Source organism: Cryptomeria japonica, chromosome 10 (genome assembly GCF_030272615.1).
Source record: "Cryptomeria japonica chromosome 10, Sugi_1.0, whole genome shotgun sequence".
Lineage (NCBI taxonomy): Eukaryota > Viridiplantae > Streptophyta > Pinopsida > Cupressales > Cupressaceae > Cryptomeria > Cryptomeria japonica.
Window position 1 is genome coordinate 506,668,668 of NC_081414.1, and position 24,645 is coordinate 506,693,312.

The 24,645-nt window shown below is 35.9% G+C and overlaps 1 protein-coding gene across 1 annotated transcript in view; it reads left to right on the forward strand.

Annotated features, from left to right (window-relative positions):
- The window catches only part of LOC131079639 (uncharacterized), a 326,487-nt gene that overhangs the window by 82,112 nt on the left and 219,730 nt on the right, over positions 1-24,645 (forward strand). Inside the window, exons 5-6 of the mRNA XM_058017643.2 lie at positions 17,528-17,720; positions 21,038-21,300. Of these exons, the coding sequence (XP_057873626.2) occupies positions 17,528-17,720; positions 21,038-21,300 (456 nt within the window). The remainder of the gene's footprint in view (positions 1-17,527; positions 17,721-21,037; positions 21,301-24,645) is intronic.

A 24,645-nucleotide genomic window follows, 5' to 3' on the forward strand; every position in this document is an offset into this window, starting at 1 on the left:
ATCCATTATAGTCCATTTGAAGACAGTAGGCCAAGAGGAGTCATATTCAGAAGCTGGTGGAAACTTGCCCATTTTTTGCAGAAACTTGGGTGAAAATGGCATTGAGAAATAATGTGATAGCATGATGTGTTATATAAAAGCCTTGTGCTTCAGGGATAAAAACTGCCATATACATTTTGACAAGAGCATTGTCCAGTTGTAAATTTTTCCCATACGGAAGCTGATCATATATTCAACCATCCAGACTGCATTATTTGATGCACGGATGGCACCTGTTAGCCTGCATTTAATCAAATGCATTCTGCATCCCCATTTAGAATTTGCCAACAAATTTTGTAATCCTCTAATTCTTGAATGCCAAATAGTCCTACTGTGTCTAATCGGTTTTTCTTATAGTAGTTTTGATATAGCTGCTTGTGGACATGGTATGCCAAGAACCCTTTGAAAGTCTGTTGACTGAAAGGAAACAGTTACAGAGCAATTCATATATTCTACCGCTGACTTATTTTTTTGCTGATTGTAGTTGGTGACTCTGAGGTTTAAATATGGTTCAATTTATGATATTTGAAAAACAAAATTTGGACAGCCTTGTGTACCTGAGCATGCTGCAGCAAAAGCTTTAATTGATGATCAGCCGGATTGTTAAGCCACTATGTGCGACATTCATTATCTGTGAGGCTTTCCTAGGAGATAGAGTTGATGTATTTCTTCCTTTGTTGCTGATGGCTGCTTCTTTCCCTTTACTTGTTTCTGTCATGTTTGAATCTTTGGCCTGTATCAATCCATTACTCTTTCCTTTATTTCTGTTCATGACTTTTGTAAATGTTTGTTGAATTTTCAAATGCAGCACAAGCTTTAATTGATGATCAGCCGGATTGTTAAGCCACTATGTGCGGCATTCATTATCTGTGACGCTTTCCTAGGAGATAGAGTTGATGCATTTCTTCCTTTGTTGCTGATGGCTGCTTCTTTCCCTTTACTCGTTTCTGTCATGTTTGAATCTTTGGCCTGTATTAATGCATTACTCTCTTTCCTTTATTTCTGTTAATGACTTTTGCAAATGTTTGTTGAATTTTCAAATGCAATATGTGACTTGTATGTCCCAATTCCTGAAACAGTTATAATAACGAATTTTCTATATAATAGTTTGTGCCTTAGCCATGCAAAAGCACCGTACTACAGAAGGAAACACAATCCTTCATCTTGTTCTTAGACGTGCAACCTTCAAATGTTGTGCCACACAAGCAATTAAAGTGTTTGTACCCCAATCACAAAAAAATGTTGAACATCATTGCTTGAGGCACATATATTATGTTTTCGTACAATTTGGGATTTTGTTGGTCCTACCAAGAGGGAATGCTGTATTTTGCAAATTGATTACAAATGTTGCAAGAAGCGATTGTTGGTGAATGTTGTAAGATGTCGCCTAGGGATGGCTGTATGATGAAGGTAGATGGCACCTTAGGACGTATGGCAAGGAAAAAATGGATGACCTGTATGATTTGTAGAAGATAGGCTTGCTGTATGGATGCATCCTGTTCATTGCAGTACATTCATACCTACGAAATGAAATGTCATATGTGTCCACTTAAGGTGGATTTGGAAAAGCACAAAGAATTTCTATTTAAAAGCATGTAGATGAAACCCTTACTTTCAATCCAATGAACAAACAAGAATGGTGAGATTTAATGAAGAGGATCCACTTTCAAAAACAAGCAAGCAGTCCTCCACTCAAATCCAAGACAACAATACAAGCAAGCAATTCTCCAAGCAATTTCCAATCCAAGCACACAAGAAAATATGGAGAGTAAAATGCAAGCAAAGAGGCAATGATAGAATGCATCAACAAATTGACTTTCTTTTTCACTTTTATCCTTGATATCTCTTTTTACTTTTCGAATATTTTCTTAAGTTTTTTTCAAAGTGCAACTTTTTATTTTGGTAGTTTCTGATTTTAAATAAAGTGACTAAAGCTATTGAATGAATATGACCAATTCTTAATGCACATTTGTAATTTTTGGCCAAATTTTTTAAAAAAATTGGGAATCAGCAAAACATCAAGGAATCGGCAAAATTATCAAACATTTGAAAATATATAATTTCTTAAAATATTCTAAAAACACACACATATACACTAAATTTATAGAACACAATAACATAGGACTGGTTTCCATCATATATAAATCATAGTTTGAGTCAAATACATACCATATAGTAATATACTAAAAAAAAAGTTCAATTTCTAAATACGTTTGAGTCAAATACATATCGTAGAGTCTAGACCACAAAACAAATACAATCTCTGAAGTCTGAATACATATTAAGTTCAAGCTTTCATATCAATGAAAACTAGGAATCATAGATTGCGTCTATGACTAAAGCTCAAAAAACTCTGTTGCCGCTGAGTGGGTGTTGAAGTAGATGGTGTTGCAGCAGCTGCTGCTGCTACAATATCCTCAACAGGTGAGGAATCTGCCTCTTCTGTATCAGCAAACTCATCTCCTGCCTCCTCACGCTCTGCCACTTTTGCCGCCCATTCAGTTGCCTCCCTCTCCATATCATCTAAGTGATCGTCAGTGCAAAATGGATCCACATCAACATCACCAATAGCACCATCAGGTTCAGCAATCCAATCCGCTGTATATGGATCAATCTCATCTATGTCAAGTGCATCATATGAATTGTTCCCTTGTACCCTCTTTTCATGCAATCGAAGGTTGTACCGCACATATACAAGGTCATTCAAGCGCTTTTGAGTCAAACTATTACGCTTTTTTGTGTAAATGGCCTCAAAGACACTCCAATTGCGCTCACAACTAGAAGCACTACAAGGATGAGATAATATGCCGATTGCAAGCCTTTGAAAATTAGGTGTTGTGGCACCATAATCTTCCCACCACAGATCTGGGATGATACAAATTGGCATTTATAACTTGGTAAAGATTTTTATAAACTTAAAGATTGAAATAAATGGTAAAATAAATTTAAGAGCACATTTTTTTTACCTGGCAGCAGGGTGTCTCTTACGAACACAAATAGGTGAAGAAAACAATGGCTCATCTTCCTTCTTGTACCACTGCAACTCATCAGCAATGAGGTCTTGAATATTTTCATCAACAACCAACCTCTGAATACATGTGTTGAGGCCAATTTGAACCTCTGCATCCATTTTGAAAGTACGGGAGAAAAAGAACTTGGGGTTTAAATAGTAGGCAGCAACATGGATATGTTGGTGGGGTTGTCGGTTCAACCTTCGATCAATTATGTGCCATATGGGTTCATATTTGGTCTTGTCTGACCCATACAAGTGTTGAATTGCCTCTTTGGCTAAGTTACTGGTTCCGTTTCGGATTTAGGTTCAGATTCGGGTACGGATTCGCGGATTCGGCAAAATTTTTTTTTTTTGGGTACGGGTTCCTCCGTACATATATATATATATTTTAAAATTTTTTTATATATATATATATATGTTCAAACTTCAAACATCGAAATTATATATGTTCACAGTTCAAACATACAAATATGAAACATACAATGTAACTTTCCCATACAATGATACATAAATGATAACAGATAAATCATAAATCATAAATCCATAATTGCCAATGCCAATAAATATTCTGATATTGATATATCGTAAATTATAAATGCAATATCATATTCATAATTTGCAAAAAAGATAATATTCAAGTTTCAAAATGTGAAAATGTCATGACACAATAAAGTATAAAGTTAAACATTCAAATTACCAGCCATCTATGGGATTTAAATTCCATATTCATCTTCATCTGAAGCATCCAACCCAAGCCCAAGGTCATCAAGTGGTTCAAATTCAGCATCAATTGAACCAATATCAAATGGAATGCCACTCCCACTAGCTATGTCTCTCTCAAATTCCATAACTGCCTCGTCTATAGAGACTTGGCAAAGTTGTGCAACTGTAGCATCTAAATCAGCACACTCAGGGGCTAGATCCCAATTCCTTGTTACACCCTCACTATATCTAGGGTCCTTATGTGACAACAAACAAAGGTTGGAGTGTACGTAGACCAAATCCTCAGCTTTCTTTGCACCCAAACGATTACGTTTGACTGAGTGGATGAAGGAGTATGTACTCCAATTCCGCTCAACTGAAGAAGAACTTGCAACCTGTTAAAAGTAAAAACATAATTAGAAATTTATAAATTAAAATTATAAAATAAAAATATGATAGCATCAAATGGAATTGGAAAACTATAAAAATAAAAAATAAAAAGATACATACTTGGGAGTTAAGTTTAATTGCAAGAGGCTGCAAGTAAACGGACCCTTGACCATGTACATACCACCACTCATCAGCATATATGGTGGCACCCTCCTTGGTGTTGCAAGCATCTCTGCACTATAAAATTTTGGCGTCAAAGCAAATGCTAAGAGATGTAAGGGGGTGGTCATCTTGTTCCAACGGTCAACAACAATTTTCTGCACAACTTTGAAAAATGTTTCCGTTGGGTCATTTTCTTTTCTATTTATTACTTCTTTTATTTTTTCCACCATGCAATCCATGCCATCATAAATCTCACCCAAACATGGGCGATCGGTATCAGCATACCTGATCATGCTCATGATGGGCTTAGTGAAATTCAAAACATATTCCACATCATCCCACCATTTCTCACTAAGGATCAATGCTCTTACTTTAGAGCTCTTTTTGTGTGGGACTGCTTCCATACACTCCACAAGCTGTTGATGACCATAGAACTCAAGGTGTCTCGCACCTTCAGAAGTCGTCTTAAGACGAGCGTGTGAGATGCAAATCTTGTTTCAGCAACCTAACATGACATAACAAAATACACAACATATATCAAATGTAAGTCTATAAAAAATACAAATTTAAAATTAAAAAATTAAAAATTAAAATTTAAAATTAGTAATTATAAATTACCTTCAACAACTCCAACTTGGAGAAGGTCTTGAAAATGGCTTGTGACATATGATGATTAGTCACAAACATTTGAATCTCCTCGCCCTCCGCATACAACTTTTCACCCAATCAATTTGTGTGCCAAGCTTTTGCATGATTAAATCGAGTGAGTGTACTGCACATGGTGTCCAAAAGATGTGACCATATGTAGCCTCCACTATAGTCTCTGCTGCCCTACAATTTTTAGCATTGTCAGTTACAACTTGGACAACATTTTGAGGCCCCACCATGTCAGTGCATTCTATCAAGATATTGGCAATGAAACTTGCATCTTTCACTTGCCCCTCACAATCCACTGCTTTCAAAAACATTGCCCCTTTAGGACACACTGCTATAACATTGATCAATGACCTATTTTTACAATCTTTCCATCCATTAGAAACAATGGTCACACCTGTTTCCTGCCATGTATCTTTGATGACCTTCAACTATGACTCTACGGATGCTTTCTCCTTTGCCAATAAGGTGGTTCTCACCTTTTCATACCCTGGACAAACATAATCAGAAGGTGTAGTGCAAAGAGTATGCACCATGTCCCGAAAGTAAGGTGATCTAACAAGGTTGAAAGGAAGCCCATTGCCATAAAGGCAACGTCCAATTTTGGAATCTGCAATCTCTCTCAGTTCATTTTTGAAGGCAAAATCCAATGGGCCTCTTTTCCGTAAAGCCACAACATTCTGATTCTCTACTGCATCAACTGGTGGGTTTTGCATGAAAGGCTGTGAACCAACTGGTCTTGTGGAGCCAATGCTACTAGAAGGCCTCTGAGACATTGAGCTTGGATGGACAAGAGGATGATCAGTCTTTGCTTTGCTACTTCTCTTATCAGCTTCCTCTTGTTCTCTAATATATCCCAAAACTAGAGCTTTTGACAGCCCCTTGCCATCTGATCCCTTACAAAATTTTATTCCACGCCCAGGGATGAAACAAAGGTGGCCTTTCACTTGAAAGTATGAGCTGGTATACTCAGTGCCACAATGGTTGCACTGCCAAACAAAACCCCCACCACCAGACACTGGCTTGATCATTGTTGTATAATGCCAAAGTGGTTAATCTTGATCAATTTTAAAGGGGGTATTTTCAGTTGGGACATTTGCAACTGAACTAGAGCTTGCACTTGCACTTCCAGTTCCAGCCATTATGTATGATTATATGAATAATGCACCTAAAATGAAAAGAGAAAGCACAACATTATTGAAAAAAATTATTAAAATTTCGGCATTATAACCCCATACTATGCATACAAAGTGTGAAAAAATATACAAGACTTCTTTAAAAAAACTTCAAAAAACTTAAAAAATAATTTAAAAATTTGAAAAAAAGCTGGAAAAATTCTTGAAAACTTGAAAAAAATTCAGATTCACTTACCTTTAATGGCTAAATCTTCCTTCTCCAGTGATTCCTATGCCTTTGATGCGTGTCTCACACCTTCGTAGTCGTCACCTTCGAAGAAAAATACAAAAACTAAGAAACTTGATTGTAGAGAAAAAATCTTCAAAAATGCAAGTAGAACGGTTTGAATGCATTAAATGCATCATAAAGGGGTGGATTAGGTTTAGATGTTAAAATAAGATTAAAAATTTTGTTTTTTAATTGTTTTCTAACTCGTGGGCCCCGTTTTTGGGAACCACGGGCTTGGGTTCATCCGGGTCCTCCTGGGTTCGACCTGGGTCCCACTCGGGTCCTGCCCAGGCGGCTGGGTTCCCTGTGGAACCTGCCACGTAGGACCCACAGGGAACCCAACCGCCTGGGCAGGACCCGGGTGGGACCCAGGTTGAACTAGGTTTGGACCAGGACTAGGCACGAACCAGGACCAAGACCCGGCCATTTTTGGCAAGAACTGGTAATTCATGGCCTTATCTATGGCCTCATATAGATACCCTATGGGTTTTTTATCACCATCCACCATCTGTAGAATCCTCAACAATGGTTCTGACAACTAGACATGAAAAATTTAACAAAAATCAGCAAAGTGCAATATTAGAAAATTAAAAAATAAATCATCAATTGAAGTTTGAAGTTTGAAGACTTACATTGATGATCTCTTCCATGACTTTGGCAAATCTATTATCAACAATGGCTTTCACGACCTTCTCTGCCTCAGGCTTCCTACAATAAGGACTCTCCAACCATCTTTCACTCACAAATCTGCTTCAGGTTGGGCAATGCATGTAATATGCTCTGTAAGTTGAGGAAATTAGTGGCAAAACGTGTGACTCCTGAACAAACAAAATTCTTACCATCTGTGTGTTGTCTCATACGCTCCAGGACCCATGTGTGGTTGTAGATGTACTTTGTGATTTCCCTTCCATCGTCAACCACATTCTTCACCCAACTTAGTTTCCCTATTTCCTCAAGGAGCAAATCATGGCAATGAGCAGCATGAGGGCTCTAAAATAATGTCAGATGCCTAGCCAATAGAAGTTTACTGGCTGCCACATATGCAACTGCATTATCAGTCACAACCTGAACAACATTTTGTACTCCCACTTCGGTCACCACCTCATCCAACATGTTGCGCAAGGTTTCTGCATTCTTCATTTCATTTGAGGCATCAACCGATTTTAAAAATACCACTTGTCCCCCTGAAGCAACTAGAAAGTTGACGAGTGTCCTATTCATGCCATTTGTCCAACCATCAGATAAAATGGTGCAGCCATTCCTTTCCCAAATCCTCCTTTGTTGTTCCACTAGCTGATTTGTGGTTTGGACCTCATTCTGCAATAATGGCCCACTCAACTCATAATGACTTGGGGACTTGAACCCCTTACCTGAGATGGTCAATGCACTGCCCAATTGCTTCCAATATGGACTATCAACAATACTAAAAGGAATATTGTTGTAATACCAAAGTCTAGCCAATGCCACCTTTTTTTGTTGATGCACTTCCTTATTCCATGAAGTACCTAACAATCTAGGCTGCGCACTGGGAGTGTTACGAGGTTGGAAAAACTAGATGTATTGCTGCCCACTCCAATATGTCCCGACCCTGTAGAACTGAGATCTCTTATTGGGGCTGCCATTGCCTCTACTGTCCTCTTTTTTTCTGCCTTCTTTTGCTCAAATTCTGAAAGCATTGCTTTTGCCTCCCTCTGAACCTCTTCAGGACAATTGTCACATACCGTAATATTCTATCCAGTGATCTTGCAAGGTGATATTTGAGTCGTTGTATGCCATTGGTCATAGTTTTCGTGCACTGGGTACAAATAACCTCTCCTGCCACTGCACCTGGTGTGCCATGTTTCCACACAGGATCCCTCTTTCTACCACCACCTCTAGTTGCAGAAGCCATTGTCTTTTATAAAAATTCGAAAGAAACCTGGCAAAGCTGCAAAAGAGACTAAACATGGATCAATATGAATAAATCTATGACTTCAGAGCCTAATCTTAATTTCTATGAAGTCTTTATGACACTTTAAAGACATACTATGAGATTATCTAGATTCCACACCTGGGTGGTCTTCTCTGTTTTTAATTTTTATGGTTTTGCAGGGTCTTGCAGGGTCTTCTCCTACTTATGTATTTACTTTTAGTTTACAATCAGAAATATAAATACTGTAACAAATCTGCAATCAGAATCTTATTGCAGATTTGTGACAGTGTTATCATTAATCAGAAGTATAGCAAATTTGTGACAGTATTATCATTAATCATTAATCTTATAGAAAAAACCAAAAATCATTAATCTTATAGAAAATATAGCAATACTGTGACAGTATTTATAATAGATTTCAGATTTGTAATAGTAGATTTATATATAATATAAATACTGTGACAGTTTTTATATTTTCTGGGATAGTGAAAATACTGTCACAGCATTTATATAAATCTACTATTACAAGTCTAGTATTTTTTGGTTTTTTCATTTTATTTTCTGGTATTTTATTTTCTGAGAGAGTGTTTTTCTTCACTTAGGGCGTTTTAAATCTTTGTATAAATCTCCTATATTACGAATTCGGAATTACAATAAATCTTTGTAAGTTGAGGAAATTTGGAAATATGTTCTATTACGAATTCGGAATTATAATAAACCTTGTTCTACAATAAATCTACCCTTACCTCTGCAACCCGTTGGTTGTCGTGTCAACAACTTCCGTTGATCCCGTCGGCCGTCGTGTCTCCCTCCAGTCGCGTGCTTAAAAAAAGGGGCTTTGCCCTTGTTTGTAAAAAATAAAGCCACTTTTAGGTTTGCCAGAAATTATAAACTTTTCCGCAATTTTCATAACATGATTTTTACAGTTTAATGCATGATTTATTGGCATAAATCTCGCTTTTAAAAAAAAAAAAATCGCTCCCGATTTAAACAACGATTAAATTGTCTAGGGTTTTGACTCGGGAAAAATTGCGATTTTGGCGATTTTTAGACGATTTTTTCATCTATGATTTCAATGAAGGAAAACTTTGGGAAACATATAAAATATATTTGCACAATAATAATTCAATTTTCCAATTAAATCATATTCTTTTTTTCACTCAACTATATTAAATACATTGTGAGGTACAAAAAACTATAAAATTTATCCACTACCAGCATAAATCCATTTCTTAAGCACACAACTAAATATGAAAAATGATTAAATGCAAGTAATCACAAGGGACAAGCAATCTATGGAAAACATGCGAACATTTTCTACGAATTTCCACATGACTTAGTATTCCAAAATAACCAATTGGATCATACTCATAGGGCTACACAAGACACATGTCTTTCTCAAACTCAAGTGAGATGGAAATAAAACTCAACAGTTTTACCCAAGTCGATTGTCTCCAATTAAACCACTGTTGAGGAAAATATGTGCTTGCACATTCATTGAAACATCGGATGTATCTGCATGAAACAAGATATTGGAAGCACAATATATAACAGCTAATGATGCAATATTGATAACATGATATCAAAACTATATCAACTGAAAATTTTGTAACTCAAGGATGATTTAGATAAACAAATGCACAAAAAATAATCAAGATTTTGAACTTAATGAATATGTACATTATCACATATCATAATGCAAGTAGTGAAGCAAAAATATTGTGGAGTTGAAGCATGCAATTATCCACACATATAAATCTAGGTACATGATTGATATACCTCAATGACAACCATGAGAAGATCATTGACAAGTACGAAAACTATCAAAACACAAAATGAGCACAAGCATAAACAAATCCACATATGTGAATTCAAATATATGATCCATGCCCTTAGTGGCAGTTCAAAAAGATATTATTTGCAAGTATGATAATAGTATCTAAACACAAAATCAATAACAAAATGAGGCACATGCACTTGGGGGTTGTATTTTGGATAGGAAAATTGAGGAAGTTATTTAGGAAAAGGGGGCCCCAAAAATTGTTCAAGAGTTAGTGGCCAAAAGTTACTTTCTTAATTTTTGATTTTCAAGCTACCCTTAACATGAATTCCAAACTTCAAGAGCCCCATGAACCAGTAGCAAAAATGATAGTGTTGGATTCCAAAATAGAGAGGCAAAAACCATCAAATCCAATTGTTCAACTTGTGTTTTGTTTGTGAGCCCAACAAGTTTAAGATTCTAGAAGCCCCTTGACAAGTTTATATACAACAAAGCTAGGGAATACAAATGATAATTGTCTTGAAACTTGTCTAGAATAAACTTGTTGAAATAGTAGGGAATGAAAAATTACCCAGGAAAAATGGTTTTTGGACAACAAAGTTTAGAGGATCATTAAAGCAAGACCAAAGAGACAGAAGGGGCTTGGACCAAGGGAAGCAAGACTAGAGGGAGTGAAAGGAACAAGGGTTAGGGAGAAGATGGAACATGGTGGGAAATGATGGATTTCTTGACATACACACTTTTATTTGTTTATAAAAATGAGTTAAAGAAATGTGAGAATTCTACAAGCAAATTTAGCTATGTGTCCATTGGCTCTAGAGCACTATTTGTAAACAATTCAACACTATTCAAACATTTGAGAAATCAATTGGCAATGCTTGGTGGAGATGTACTTCAAACATCTATTTTTGGCATGGTTACTAGATGAATTCAAATTGGAGCTAGGTTTAGGAAGTATGGAGGCATCTCAACCATCCCTATGAGTGGTAGGGCCTAGCTAACCCCTAACCTCTACCAATATAACTAGGGTGGAGTGCCCTCTTTTAAAAATTCACTCCGTCAATTGAAAGATGCAAGAAATTAGAGTTGGTATGAGAGGCAAGTTGTATGGTACAAGGATACATCATTGTTTGGGAATAAAGACCTAGAGTCAGTTGGAGATTCTCCACCCCCCTCACTATAGAGGCAAGGTCAGTGGGGGATGCACCAGCAACCTCCTCCACTCACCCCACTATGTTGGTGGAGCAATCCGAAATTCAATAGGGCTCCCATTATAGAGAGGCCCCCCATAGGAGCCCAACTTGGTGGTATTGGTATCTATGAGAAAAAAATCAGCAGAGATTATAGAACTAAACTAAAAAATATAAACAACAAATATATTATGCTTCTATTCCACGACACTTCCGTTGAATAATATATTACAAATATATAATATGAGTTATATAACTCTTATGACAACTCCACTAACTTCTCACACTAAATCTGGATGGGTTGTTCAACCACTTTTATTCTCTTCCTCCTATTTTCACTCTTAAATCTCTATGAGTTGTACTAACAACTCACATTATTATTCTCACACACAATTACGCACTTACTATAACGTAATATTAAGTTATTTCTCAACAACTTAATCTTAACTTATATAATTTTATTTTATTACACATACCAATAAAGTTAACTTAAACACGAACACTAATTCCTAACACCCCAACACCCCCCCTTAGTGTGAACATGGAGAGGGTACATTACACGAATTTGAAACAAAATTTATGCGTATGCATACTTTTAGGTCTGCATATTGCTATTTGGATCTTGTTGCACATGGTCACCAACATACAAGAATTTATCCCACTTTCACTTCCAATGAACTTATCACTGACCGACCACACTTCCGTGAAGTTTAGCAGTCAAAGGATCTCTATAGCCAGCTGCTCTCCTATACAGCTGTCAAAGGATGCCTAGCAGAAGGTTTTAAATGTCCAGCACTAAATCAAAAGTTCCAACAATATTTCAAACACCTTAACATAAATTTGGAATGCTTATGGATTTGGGTCACCTCTGCCGAGTCTAGAGGACCCTGGACTCGGACTCAGCTGAGTCTAGCCGGGTCTGCACAGACTCACCGAGTCTTGAGCCCAGGACTCTGCCGCCCAGCTAGGTTAAAAAAAGCCATTTTTTTTTTATAGTTTATAGTTTATAAAAAATAGGGTTAGAATATGTCAGCTTTATAAAATAATAAAAGTTTTTTGAGCTTTCAGGGGCGCTGCCCCCCAAAACCCCCGCAGGGGTGCTGCCCCCAAACTCCCGTTGAATAATTTGGGTGGAAACTGCACCGATAAAAGGGGGGAAAATTTAACCTCCAAGTCTGATTAGGCTCCATATAACAACATAAAGCAATTCTTTTTGGTTTTACGAACAAATTAAGATCTGCACTGCTGATTTGTTTGCAACATTCTTCACTTCCAGGGACATTCCTTCTCGCACTGTATTGGATACTAACTACGTCATGAATTGCTTGCACAATGATTTCTTCACTTGTGGAGACGTTTAAGCCACTACCAAGAATGAACCACACACATTGTTTCTAGTGATTGCACCATGGTAAACCACCTATTTAAGGAATCTAAGATTAGTTCATTTGGTTAAACAACTAATTCTCTCTACCTAAATTCATATACAACACACTGGAAAATAACGAAGTGGTATGTGTAAATTTAAATAAATAAAACATGCTCGTTCAATGACCATAGATTCTACATGTACTTGAGATGATAATGAGTTCTCTAGTTACAATGCTCCTCTGAGCCTTAGACTTCTAGGCTCCTCTAGTTACAATGGTCCTCTGAAGTCTAAGGCTCAGAGGAGCATTGCAACTATAAAAATTAAAATAGAATGTATTGGCTCCTCTAAGCCTTAGAGTTCTAGGCTCTAGCTTTTATGTTGATATATGTTTTGAACTTTTGATGCCATGGATTTCATATTCCATGAATTTTGTAGACATTTGATACTATTTATATTTATAATGTGTTATTTAGTTTAGCTTATTTCCTTCAGCTCAAGCCTAAAATTTGCGTTTATACTTATGCGATGAATGTAAACCTGTGTATGTGTTCAAAGTAGTTTCTATTTGATGAGATTATTGTGCTGCTAAGGTTTATTTATTAAAAAATGCATGAAAGAAGTTTGTAAGAACCTTAAAAGGCCCTCAACTGAGACAACTGACGTTTAACTGAACCTGTTGCGTTTCAAGTGTGTTCTTTGCAATTTTGTAACAACAAATATAATTTTGACAAACTTAAGCACAAAAAGCAACTATGGGTATTTGCTGGAAATCAATTTATAACTCAACAATATTGATCAAACCCTTATTACATCTGTTCATCATTTATTAATGCTCAATACATAAACAAACAAAGCAAGAGAAGAACTGATAAATACCAGGACATTCTGTAAAAACCCTTATTTCCTTATTGCTGGTCATACACAGTTTTTATGACAGCAAGCCATAATTTATTCCCAATTGACCTGAATCACTTGCAGGTTAGCCCGATGGAGAGACATAGGCAAGGCGTCCCTTCTGCTATTCTTTTATATATTTTTGGTTCCTCCAATTTGAAAATCGTAGCCCTTCTGGTGTTTGGCATTACTTTCCAGGCAGCCGTACAACCACTGATAAACAATCTCTCATGGATGCCTCTGTTTCCCTCTTGCTGCTGCAGCCTAATACTGGAGAAAAGGCGGTGCCTCTCTGATTAATAAGCACAAACTTGGCTCCTGAATGAAACCAACTGGAAGAGCAAGATCGGCTGATATTTCATAGCCTTTGATGCTGTTGTACAAGAATCCCACGTTTTCCTGTACCGATACCTCTGATCACTGCAGAATAATCTTTTGCTGAAACCCTTGGCCAAAAACTCCTCTCAGAGCTCCAAACAAAAATATCAAAACTTAGCATAATGAAAAGAAGACCTAAAATCTTCTTTAATCTTCTCCATTTAGGGTTGGCGTGATTTCCAAGGAAGGTGCGATTTGGCTCTTTAATGATGTTTTAACTTTTATTATTTATTTTTGACTATTGAAGTGTCAAAAAATAAATCATCTTCCATTTAATATAAAAACTGACCCCATCTGATGAGAAATAGACCCTCACTTAAGTTATAACTTAAAGTGACTTTTAAAACATTAAAACATTAAAGTTCGCCATTTAATATTTAATTAAAAATAATTAAATATTAATATCTCTCTAAGTACTCATCAGAAATGCCTGCCATCTGAACTGGAGACTGCCAAACCATAATCTGTCCTTGCCCAACCTACTGGCTATAAATAGCAGGACTGCTAAAAATAGAAAGTATCTCAAACGGAGTCTTGGAGACCTCAAACGAAGACCAGACCTAGAGTGCTTGCTCTGAAGGTGGTGAATCAACTCTGGAGGACCCTCTACCCAACCTCATCAGCCTATGAGGGTCAGTGATAGGCTAATCTACTCAGCTGACAGATGTCAACTAGAAGGGGACATCACAAAGTTTAAAATTGTTAAAAATCTTTGAATTTCTTGGGTTTTTCAATTTGCCGAGTCTTTTGCTGAGTCTGGGTGCCGAGTCCGAGTCCAAAATCAGCTTGTTGAGTCCGAGCCGAGTCCGAGTCTTGTAACTATGGTTTTAAATGCCCAACACAATAACAAAATGCCTATATCATCATAAAAACAGTTAAAATATCTACAGGCACATGGATGCATTTGCTTTGGCACCATGTGAGAAAAAATTAGCAGATATTATAGAATCTAAACTAAAAATTATTAACAAATATAATATGCTTGTATTCTACAATACTCCCGTTGGATAATAAATTGGAAATATATAATGAGTTGTGTAACTCCTATAATAACTCCACTAACTTCTCACACTAAATGTAGGTGGGTTGTTCGACCACCTTTATTCTTTCCCTCCTATTTTTACTCCTAAATCTCTATTTGAGTTGTATTAACAACTGACATTATTATTCTCACACACAATTACATACTTTGTTTTCTTTTTAGACTGCAGGAATTGGTGATCCCCCCTATAACCTGCAGTGCGCATGACACGCCCTCCAGTACTGCAGGGATGGGGAACTGGACCTTGTGACCTCTTGCTTGCAACTGGATGCTTTAGCTAGTGGAGCCAGGGACCCTGCCTCACACACACAATTACACACCTACTATAACATAATACTAAGTTATTTCTCAACATCTAAATATTAACTTATATAACTTTATTTTATTACACATACCACTAAAGTTGACTTAAACACCCATGTGAATACTAATTCCTAAAAATATCTACGATCAATCTATGACGATAATTGGTGATCTATGAATCTCGGTTGTCAAGCCCTACCTATATACCTGGGGATGCAATCTGGAATGGGAACACGGATTGACAGCAGGATGTTAATGTAGCCCCTCATCTCTGAGCTCAGTCCTCCACCTCCAAGCCCAGTCCCTCACCTCTCTTTTATGGAAGGTCTTTTCTTTGGGAACACTTCAAGGGTTAGGGACTATAAACTTATTGTGTATGTTGCATTTGGAATTGTGATTTCTGCATCTCCTTTATGATGAGAGCTTTTGTTTTGAAATACATGCATGCTCGGTTTTGTTTAAAATCATCACCCAGCTAGGCCTCTTATGACCTCCCAGGCATGTTGGGGTGATCTACCACTGAGCTATTAGTGCTTTTCGGGTTTAGTTTTCTTAAGTGTAGAGTGAACTTCCAACACACTTTAGTGATGATATGCTAAGGAAAAATTAGTTCGAAATACTGCTTGTGCTTTTTTTACAAAGAAGACATTGAAAAAATCAATTTTGTATGATAAATTATTTTTTGGGAGCTGTTTTTTCTGTATGTGTAGCATTTATATTTTGGGTGGGTTAGATTTCCAGGTGAACATACCCTGGAATTTTATTTCAATTCCATGTTCATATTGTTTGTTGTTTGTTGATACAACTTAAGTTGCTGGATCGTGGGATTTTTCGGGTGATTCCAGCTATGAAACATACTAGAATCGGATTTTGAAACGAATCTCCTGTGGGTGCATCCAGGGTTTGTGTTTTTAGATGCCAAAATGTTTCTAAAATGTTTAGTGATTGTAGTTTGATCTTTTTAATATTGAAAACCGAATTTACGTTATGTTTCAAAATTTTAAATTTGTAATGATTTTAGCATATGTATTGGTATATCACATTCTAAACTTACTTCTTCTTTTTGGCTCTTGCTCTCTATCTGTTTGAATTATTTCTGTATGAATGTATGCAAAATGTACCCAACCCCCAAATTTTTTTCTGCCATTCTGGCGTTTTGTACCTTGTACCCATTCTTGTTCCTGTACCCAATTCAGCGACTTAGGATACAACCAATGAAATTATAGATTTCTTTTTTGTTTCCTTTTCAAGTATCATTAGTAGAATATGTGAGCTTAGAATGATCTTCAGTCTTAGGTTTGAGCAACTTGCAAATTTGACAAGTCCTTTCCTTTTGTTCTCCCATTGATATTTTCATATTTCAACATCGCAAAAAAAGTTAATACAAAAACATCCCTTGCTACATTGCATGTTCTTTTTGCTTCAAAGAATATACATTTTAATCTTTCATTTTTTAATGTTCCCATATTGATTTTGATTTCAGATATAGATTTGCTACTTTTTTTTGATTTTTCCACTTGCAAATGAATAATGAGACATTCTTTAGTGTTTTGGCTTGCTCAATAATCTATTCCATTCATGGTACATGTGCTTACCTTATCTAGGATAACTTTGTTTTGTACCATCTATATTTGTATTGACTTTATTGATGACTTGCACTTTGCTCAAGGATAACTACTTAATAAAAGCCAGATAGGAATTTTTATGACATTTAAAAGCCAATGTTTTGCAATTGTATTTGGCCTTAGTTTAAACTGCTCTCTACTTCCTCTAGCAGATTTTGTAACTTGTTACTTTTTCCTTTATTATGGTTATCCGAACATTTCAGTAATGTAATTATACTATTTCCAATAGGGCATAATCTTCTCTCTCCACCACTATGCCTAATTCTAACTTTTTGTTTTTGGATAAGTAAGGTTAATATTTGTCTAAAAGCGAGTGAGTCTTAACTATACTATGATTTATTTCAGAAACAACCAAGACAAAACATAATGAACAAATTAAACAATCAATCATCTCAATAAGAAACTTCATTTTCAGCATATTTACATTGGAGAAGCTAACAATGAGCAGTTGGCTTAGCCTTTTTTCCTGTAATGTCTACAGACATAATACATCTTAACTGTCCATTCTTGAGATGACTCAGTTACAAATAGCATCACCTTTTAAGAATCATTCAACTGTCAGTTACCCCTTGAATTCCACATTTGATGATATTTATGAGATTTCCTTGCTGATTTTGCTTATTCAATTTATATAGAGAATTGAATATCAGAATTGTTTTGCATCCAGGTTATGGGTTATAAGATCTTCACCCACGAAATCCACTCAGAGTATGCTGCAAGGATTGACAATTTCAGGGCTTATGACGCTGTTAGTAAAGATATTCTTCAACGTTGGACGTATCCACTGGTGCCAGATATCCTATTTTCAAGTAATGGTCCTCCAATAAGAGTGGATCGCCAGGAATATTACAAAGCAGCAGGTTGATTGTGGCAACTTATATAAATTTTCATTTTCTGAGTAACTACAAAATTTCTCATCTGATGTGAATATTGCTTTGTTTGTTTATTTATGTCTCATGTTGCAGTAAATTGATAGAACAGTACTCATTTACACTTCACAAGATCATTGTTTTGAAGAAATTCATTTTTACACTTATTGTGTTGCTATTGGTTAAATTATAAACCTATTTGAGAATTTATTTCTAAAAATTTGTGCTTTACATTCACATTGCATGTAAATAAAGCCACGAAGAAAACATTTCATTTCTGAACTGGATGAAATAGATGGCCTCAATGCCTAAATGTTCATAAATCTTGCCTAAAGATTCATTTGAGCTGTATTTGATTTTCTAGAATGGTGACAGAACTAATTTTATTTGAAGGGTTTATGTGTTTTTGTTTTTTAGAAAAATGCTTATACTGGAATTGTGTGGTAGACAATAATATTATAAAGAAATTGCGTTTATGCATTCTTTCTTTTAACTTCTACTTGACAAGTCGATATGCTTATGAGAAATTTGAGTTGCAAGAACCAAACATATATGGAAATCAATTTTCTAAAACTTTTTCTTGATGTATAAAAGGCCTCTTTTGCACCTTACCTTCTCAATATATGAAAGATGTGCAAGTCTGAAAGCATCCAAAACTACCAATCTGTTTTTCTCTGGATATAAAGGTTACCAAAAATATAAGCTTCATGTGAACCAGGATGTATCAAATACTCTGAAAGTGAAAATTCATAACAATTGAATCCTGGAAAACATCTGTAATATTCTCCCCACGATGCTGTGGACAGAAATTCCATCGCGGGGTTACTGGGACAGCCATGATACAGAATCTGCTGAAAAAGAACTCTACATTTGATTCTTTGTGACGCCACTTCAAAAACCAATCTTTTATTACTTTAAATGTAGTTCCTAGGCTAATTACTTGTTTATCTACATGTGTTGAGTTTGTTTAATCATTAATATGTTTTTCCCACTGGTTCAAGGTGAGTATCATCACTCATTTAGTTATGATTTTGAGACATTCTCTGAATAGCCTTGATCAGTTTCAAAATTTCTTTAAGTATACCCTTAGGGCTCAAGCTATTGGCTCCCATAAGTCCCTTACCATGCTTTAGATAAAGATTTATTCAATGTTTATTATGTCTTAGCGAAGTCTTGTTATGGCACTAGTTAGCTTACGCTTGCTATATTGAGCATTGAATACAAGTTTTAACAAGTCTAAGTTTAATCAATTTCTACTTAAACATGTACCAACATTCATTTCATTTTCCCTTAAGCCGTCAAGTAATAATCAAGATATATACCAACATTAAGATTTCCCATTTTTAATGCCAGATGGAAAAAGCTGGTGTAGCTTTAACTTCTAGATTCTAGAGTTAAGATACAGATATCCATCCATGCTAGACAGTCCATCTATTTGCAAATATGTAGTAAGGCAGATCTTTTACATCATTTATGCCTTTCTCTTCACATCTCTTGTCAATATAGCAGAGGCAATTTACAAATGCTTCCTTATACTTATTTTCTTCGTATACCTTCCAGCATACGAATTCTCTCTTGTTTGCCTACAACTAATCAATATAGTCAGAGTTCAATTTATTATTAAAAAAAAAAGTTTGACTTTTATCGCTTTCAGGTTATAATAACAACAATATATAACAACTTATATTTCTTTGTCCATGCTTAAGGTTATAAGTCATGACCACATGAATTTTCTACAAGTCACAACCTTAATATTTAGTTGCCATTAATACATATAGACAAAATCAAACATGTTCTAAAGTACAACTAGTAATGCTAACAATAAATATGTCAACCTTGTTGACGGCAGATATTTAGTCAACTTAAGTCACAAGTGACTTCAGGCATTACCAATGTAACATAACTATTAGAAGTTATAGCTGAGACGGCCACTAAGCTGACGTGCTTCTGGATTCAACAGAAGTACAACTGTTTCCTGTTTTAGTGTTTCTTGCTTTATTGTCTGGTTACCTAATGAAATTTATGTTTGGATCCGTATTAGAAACATTATCTAACCATTCTTTCAAAGCATTTACAAATGCTATCAAATCTCTTTTATGCTTTAGCAGCATTGTATAAACATAATATGCAAGTTATCAGGACTTATTTGCCTCTTTCTCTGCTTTCTTTGCTGAAAATAGTCAGTACTCCTTGGCTTCGCTCTCTGGTAGCACATAATATGTTTCTTGACTCTAGAGTCACCCTTCGATCTTTGTGTGGCATTAAATCTTGAACCGGATGAACTTAAGGAAGATGTATCCACCGGATCCTATTTTTCAACATCATTTTCTTCTCATTTTCTATGGTGAAGGCTTGAACTAATCTGAAACTATTGGTGTCATCGGCTGCACAGATGGCTTTGTTAGTGGAGGTTTAAGTCTACCTAGAGTGGAAAGTGGCCAAACATATGTGACTCTCGGGGCAGCTGATCTTTGGGTATTTAAGTTCTAGAGGAAACCAAATTTACTATGTAAAATTATTACAATTGGAATGAGACATAGTTTCTTATAGTTTCTTTTTATGACTTATACTGTAATATATTTATTATGCTTACCTTCTAGTTGCTTTAACGACCTCTATTGTAATATATGTTTTTCTTCTTACCTTCTAGTTCATTTATTGACTTAAACTGCAATATATGTGTTTTTTGCTTACTCTCAAACTCTGTTTTGTTGATGCTAATTTCCATTCAAGGTCACTACATGGGAAACCTGGTGTCTATATTTATTACTGTTGTTCTAATTTTTTGTGAACCATTGTGAAAGTCATATTACTTGATCTTGCAGCTTTTGCCATTGCAGTCTTTCTTCTGCCTGCTTGTCTCACTATATATCTGCTAATTACCAATTAGCATCATCTTTAGGGAAATTTCAAATTGTGTGGAAGTTACAAAATCTTGACTTTTTCAGAGTCCTAATAGCCTATTTTTTCATCAAGGCTCTATCAACTTCTGGGGAACTTGCTACCTTTTCGAAATGATGAAAGATATCTATTATTATAGTTTTTTCTTGTTTTATGCCACCATCTAGTAAATTGACACATTATAATTTCAATCTATAATAGATATATGCTATCTGATTGCATTAATTTTATTGTTTTGTCTTACTTCTACGTTGAAACTTATTTGAGTGCAGGGAAATTATGTCTACCGTAAAGTTGTCTGAAAATCGCATTATCAGATTGTCATGAAAATTCTTGGCTTTTGATTACCGACAAGTTTAGCAATGGGTTACATCTTCATTATTTATTTAGTGTAATATATTTTGTAGGTGTGGTACAATCACGATCTGCAATAGTTGGCGGGACAACAATGCTAGGAGAGGGTACAATCATTGGTGATTATTGCACTATTACTGATTCTGTAATCGGGAAAGGCTGCACTATTGGTTGCAATGTTATTGTAGAAGGCTGTTACATTTGGAACAATGTGACGATCCAAGACAATGCTATTCTAAAATATGCAATTGTTTGTGATGGGGCTGTTATTAGGGCTGGGGCTGTTCTAGAACCTGGTGCTATCTTATCTTTTAGAGTAAGTTTACAATGTATTTTGCGAAGTCTTCATATCACCTTTACAACACTAGTTTAATTGCTTCAATCTGCATAAAATAGTTATGTAATGGTCTTATGAAAACTAAAAGTGATGATGCTTTTTTTAATGTTGTGCCCAAAACTTGAACTGTGTATCAATATCTTGACTTGTCTTGGTTGTAGTCACAGAGGAAAATAATTGTAACCTATGTTGAATGGAGCTAGAAGTAGGGGCTATTGCAAATATAAATATGTTTGGAATTTTGAGCTTTCAAACCCCAATAAATGGAGTATGGTAAAAGAAACCAGTGATAATTGTAAAGACATTAAAAAAAAAATCCATAATTTATAGACAATAAGTGAAAAAGGATGAATAAATATTATGGAAAACATTAATTTTTCAAAATCTCTGTAATTTTAGTTCCCATGCCTCATTTAACTCAGTTGGCCACCCAGGTATTCTCTATTGCAGATATCTACAATGTGAATGTGCAGCTCAAAGGCCTATTTCTCTGCTGTCAATCTGCTATTCTTTTCCCCTGTTCCTCAAAACCCATACAATAGTGCTTATGGTCTGCTCCAAGGTTTTGCAAACAGATTCATGGATATAATTAATTTCAGGGGACTGGTCTACATGGCAAGCCAGCCCTCTGACTACCATGGTGGAAATTATTGCTACCCTAAGGGGCTTCAGCCTTTTAAAAATGATCATTCACTGATTTAGGCACAATGATTACCTCTTTCAAGCAGATGAGCAAAACTATGGAGGAAATGGTATTGACAATCGTTTTGTGCTGAGATGGTTTGCAAACATGTTTCATTGTGTGTAGCAACAGCAGAATATAATGGTAGTTTTAAACAAATGTTTGTAGCTCCTGTTTACTGAGATCCAATGTTATGGGGAGATATTTCAAGCCATTGAAAAGTTTCTACTCTTGGAAAATGCAACATAGACGATAGCTTGAATGCTGTAGGACTCAACAGGGGCCATTCCAAACCCTCATAGAAAAGCTGCCCCATCTGAGAGTTCAGTAGGGGTTAAAATCCATGTATCTGATCAGAAGGTCCAATCTAAAGGCCTCGTGCTGTCTCTGCTGTACCCAAATGGAAGCCAGACCCGATCATTAAGACAATGACAATATCTCTACTCCCAAGAGAGCTCCCAATAATGCTGTTGAAAACATTTTGTTTGGAAGTGATCCTTTGGAATGGCACAAAATAGATGGAGAATAAATAACAACAAATAGTATTATTTATTTTTCAATGCTATATTGAAAGTGTTTCTATGTTCTTTTAGTTTCAAAAGATAATTATATGTACCACAGCTGCTAATGTGAAAGCTATATTTGTGTGTTCGGTTTCTTAGTTCATGATATTGTAACATAACAATCGTTGTACAAAGGTGTTCTAAATTTAAATTTTGCGTAATTCACATATTCTCTGCTTTTTGTACTGGCAAAATTTGTTAAGTGAAACCTACTCTATTTGTTATGTATCTGTTGAATTCAATTTAAAAGAAATGGTCAAAATCTTTTATAGTATTGTGAATGTTCAATGTCAAACATTAGCCTTCATAAATTAGTGCATGCATCTTATGCCAGAAAGAACTACTTGGCATGTATAATAATTTTAGTTCTTAATCTTTAAAATCATCAAAACCGGCAACAGGACCATAAAAAACCCCAACTTAGATATCTCTAGTAGAAGATTCATGAGGAAGATGTTTGTCATCGTCAATATGAAATGGTCCATGTTTGGAGTGCTAGATTTCAATCGTTTGTTTTCCTTATTATGTACTTTTTTGTTTTGTTTTTGTGGGATATGAAAATGATCAGTGTGTATTAAGGCTAGATTCTCTACCTCTCTCTGCTCCCCAGCATTAGAGATACCACAATGCACATTAATGATGACTACACTATTGACTATGTTGCTTGTCTCTCCCTTCTCATGTTTGGGTTCTACTCTCTTCCTCATACAATGTATTCCATTTATGGGCTCTTACAGAAAACCCTTTGGTGCTGTTGATTGTCTTCCCCACACCTTACATTACCTCAGTTCCGCTTTCTACCGTAGATCGTGTCCTCGGAAGCAATGTTATGGTGATGAGTGTAAATCCCTTCTTAATAGATTTTGGTTTTCCCTAGCACATGACCCTCTCTCCATACTTAGCCTCCATAGGGAGTGCCATTATCTTCTTCAACATAAGAAATGGGAGTTTCATTCATCGAGATAGCTTGCACTTCTCATTGATCTCCTCCACTCACCAAAGACCTTTTGGTGTAATCTTCTCTTGAAAAAAACCACAGTTTGAACATCAGCCCAAATTCATGGGTCTCCTATGCTGGTACCCTCTATGATGTTCCAAACCTTCTTGTCCCACTCCCACTCCTTCGCCATCCTCCTTTGTCTTCTCCACATTTTCCATCAAGAAAGCTACTTTGAAGTTGTTCACCAGGAAAGCAATTGATGACAAAGGTATCCAAGTTGAATTTATCAAATATGGTGTCGACTCCCTTGCTTTTCCCCCTACCATGCTCTTCAATGAGGTGATATGTTTAAAATTTTCTCAATCATCTTTTTAGCACATCATTCACCTTGTTTATAAGTATGGTGACCTCTTTATCCATGGCAACTATAAAACAATTATGATTGGGCATTTTTTTTTGAAACTTTAAGCCATTGTGTTGGACAGGCAGCTGCTAAGGTACTTGGAAAGGAATAATATCAAAGCTAGGGGATAGGTTGGCTTTAGGAGGGATTGCTAGATTATTGACTACATCTTTACACTTTGGGCTATTATTTGGAGACCTGGTTTAGGTTTTCTAAAGTCTTTTGCTGCTTTTTTGATCTCAAAGAGGCCTTTGACTTGGATTCGAGACACCCACTTTTCTAGAAGTTGAGAGATATTGGTATCCCATATTCCATATTCTCTAATTATTGTTTCTTGGAGGCTTTATAATATAGTTATTGGGTAGTTTCCTACTTCTCATAGTTTCTTTGATTTTGTGAAGAGTACCATTAGGGTTAGGCAAGGATGTCCTCTCTCGCTATCCCTATTCAAAATTTACATTGATGAGTTAGAGGAGTCCCTTCAGTGGCATACCTATTTAGATGATTATATTTTACATGAGGTGGCTAACTATTCTTATTTTTGCCAATGACATTGCCCTCACACTTTGTTGAGGGCTTACAATTACAACTTGGACATGTTTACTCATTTTTGTGAATTTCGACAACATTTGGTCAACCTTAGCAAAAATAGGGTCAAGATTGTAAATATTTATAAGTGCTCTCTTTCTAGATTCTACTTTTTCTACAAAGATGAACTTCTAGATCCCATTGGCTT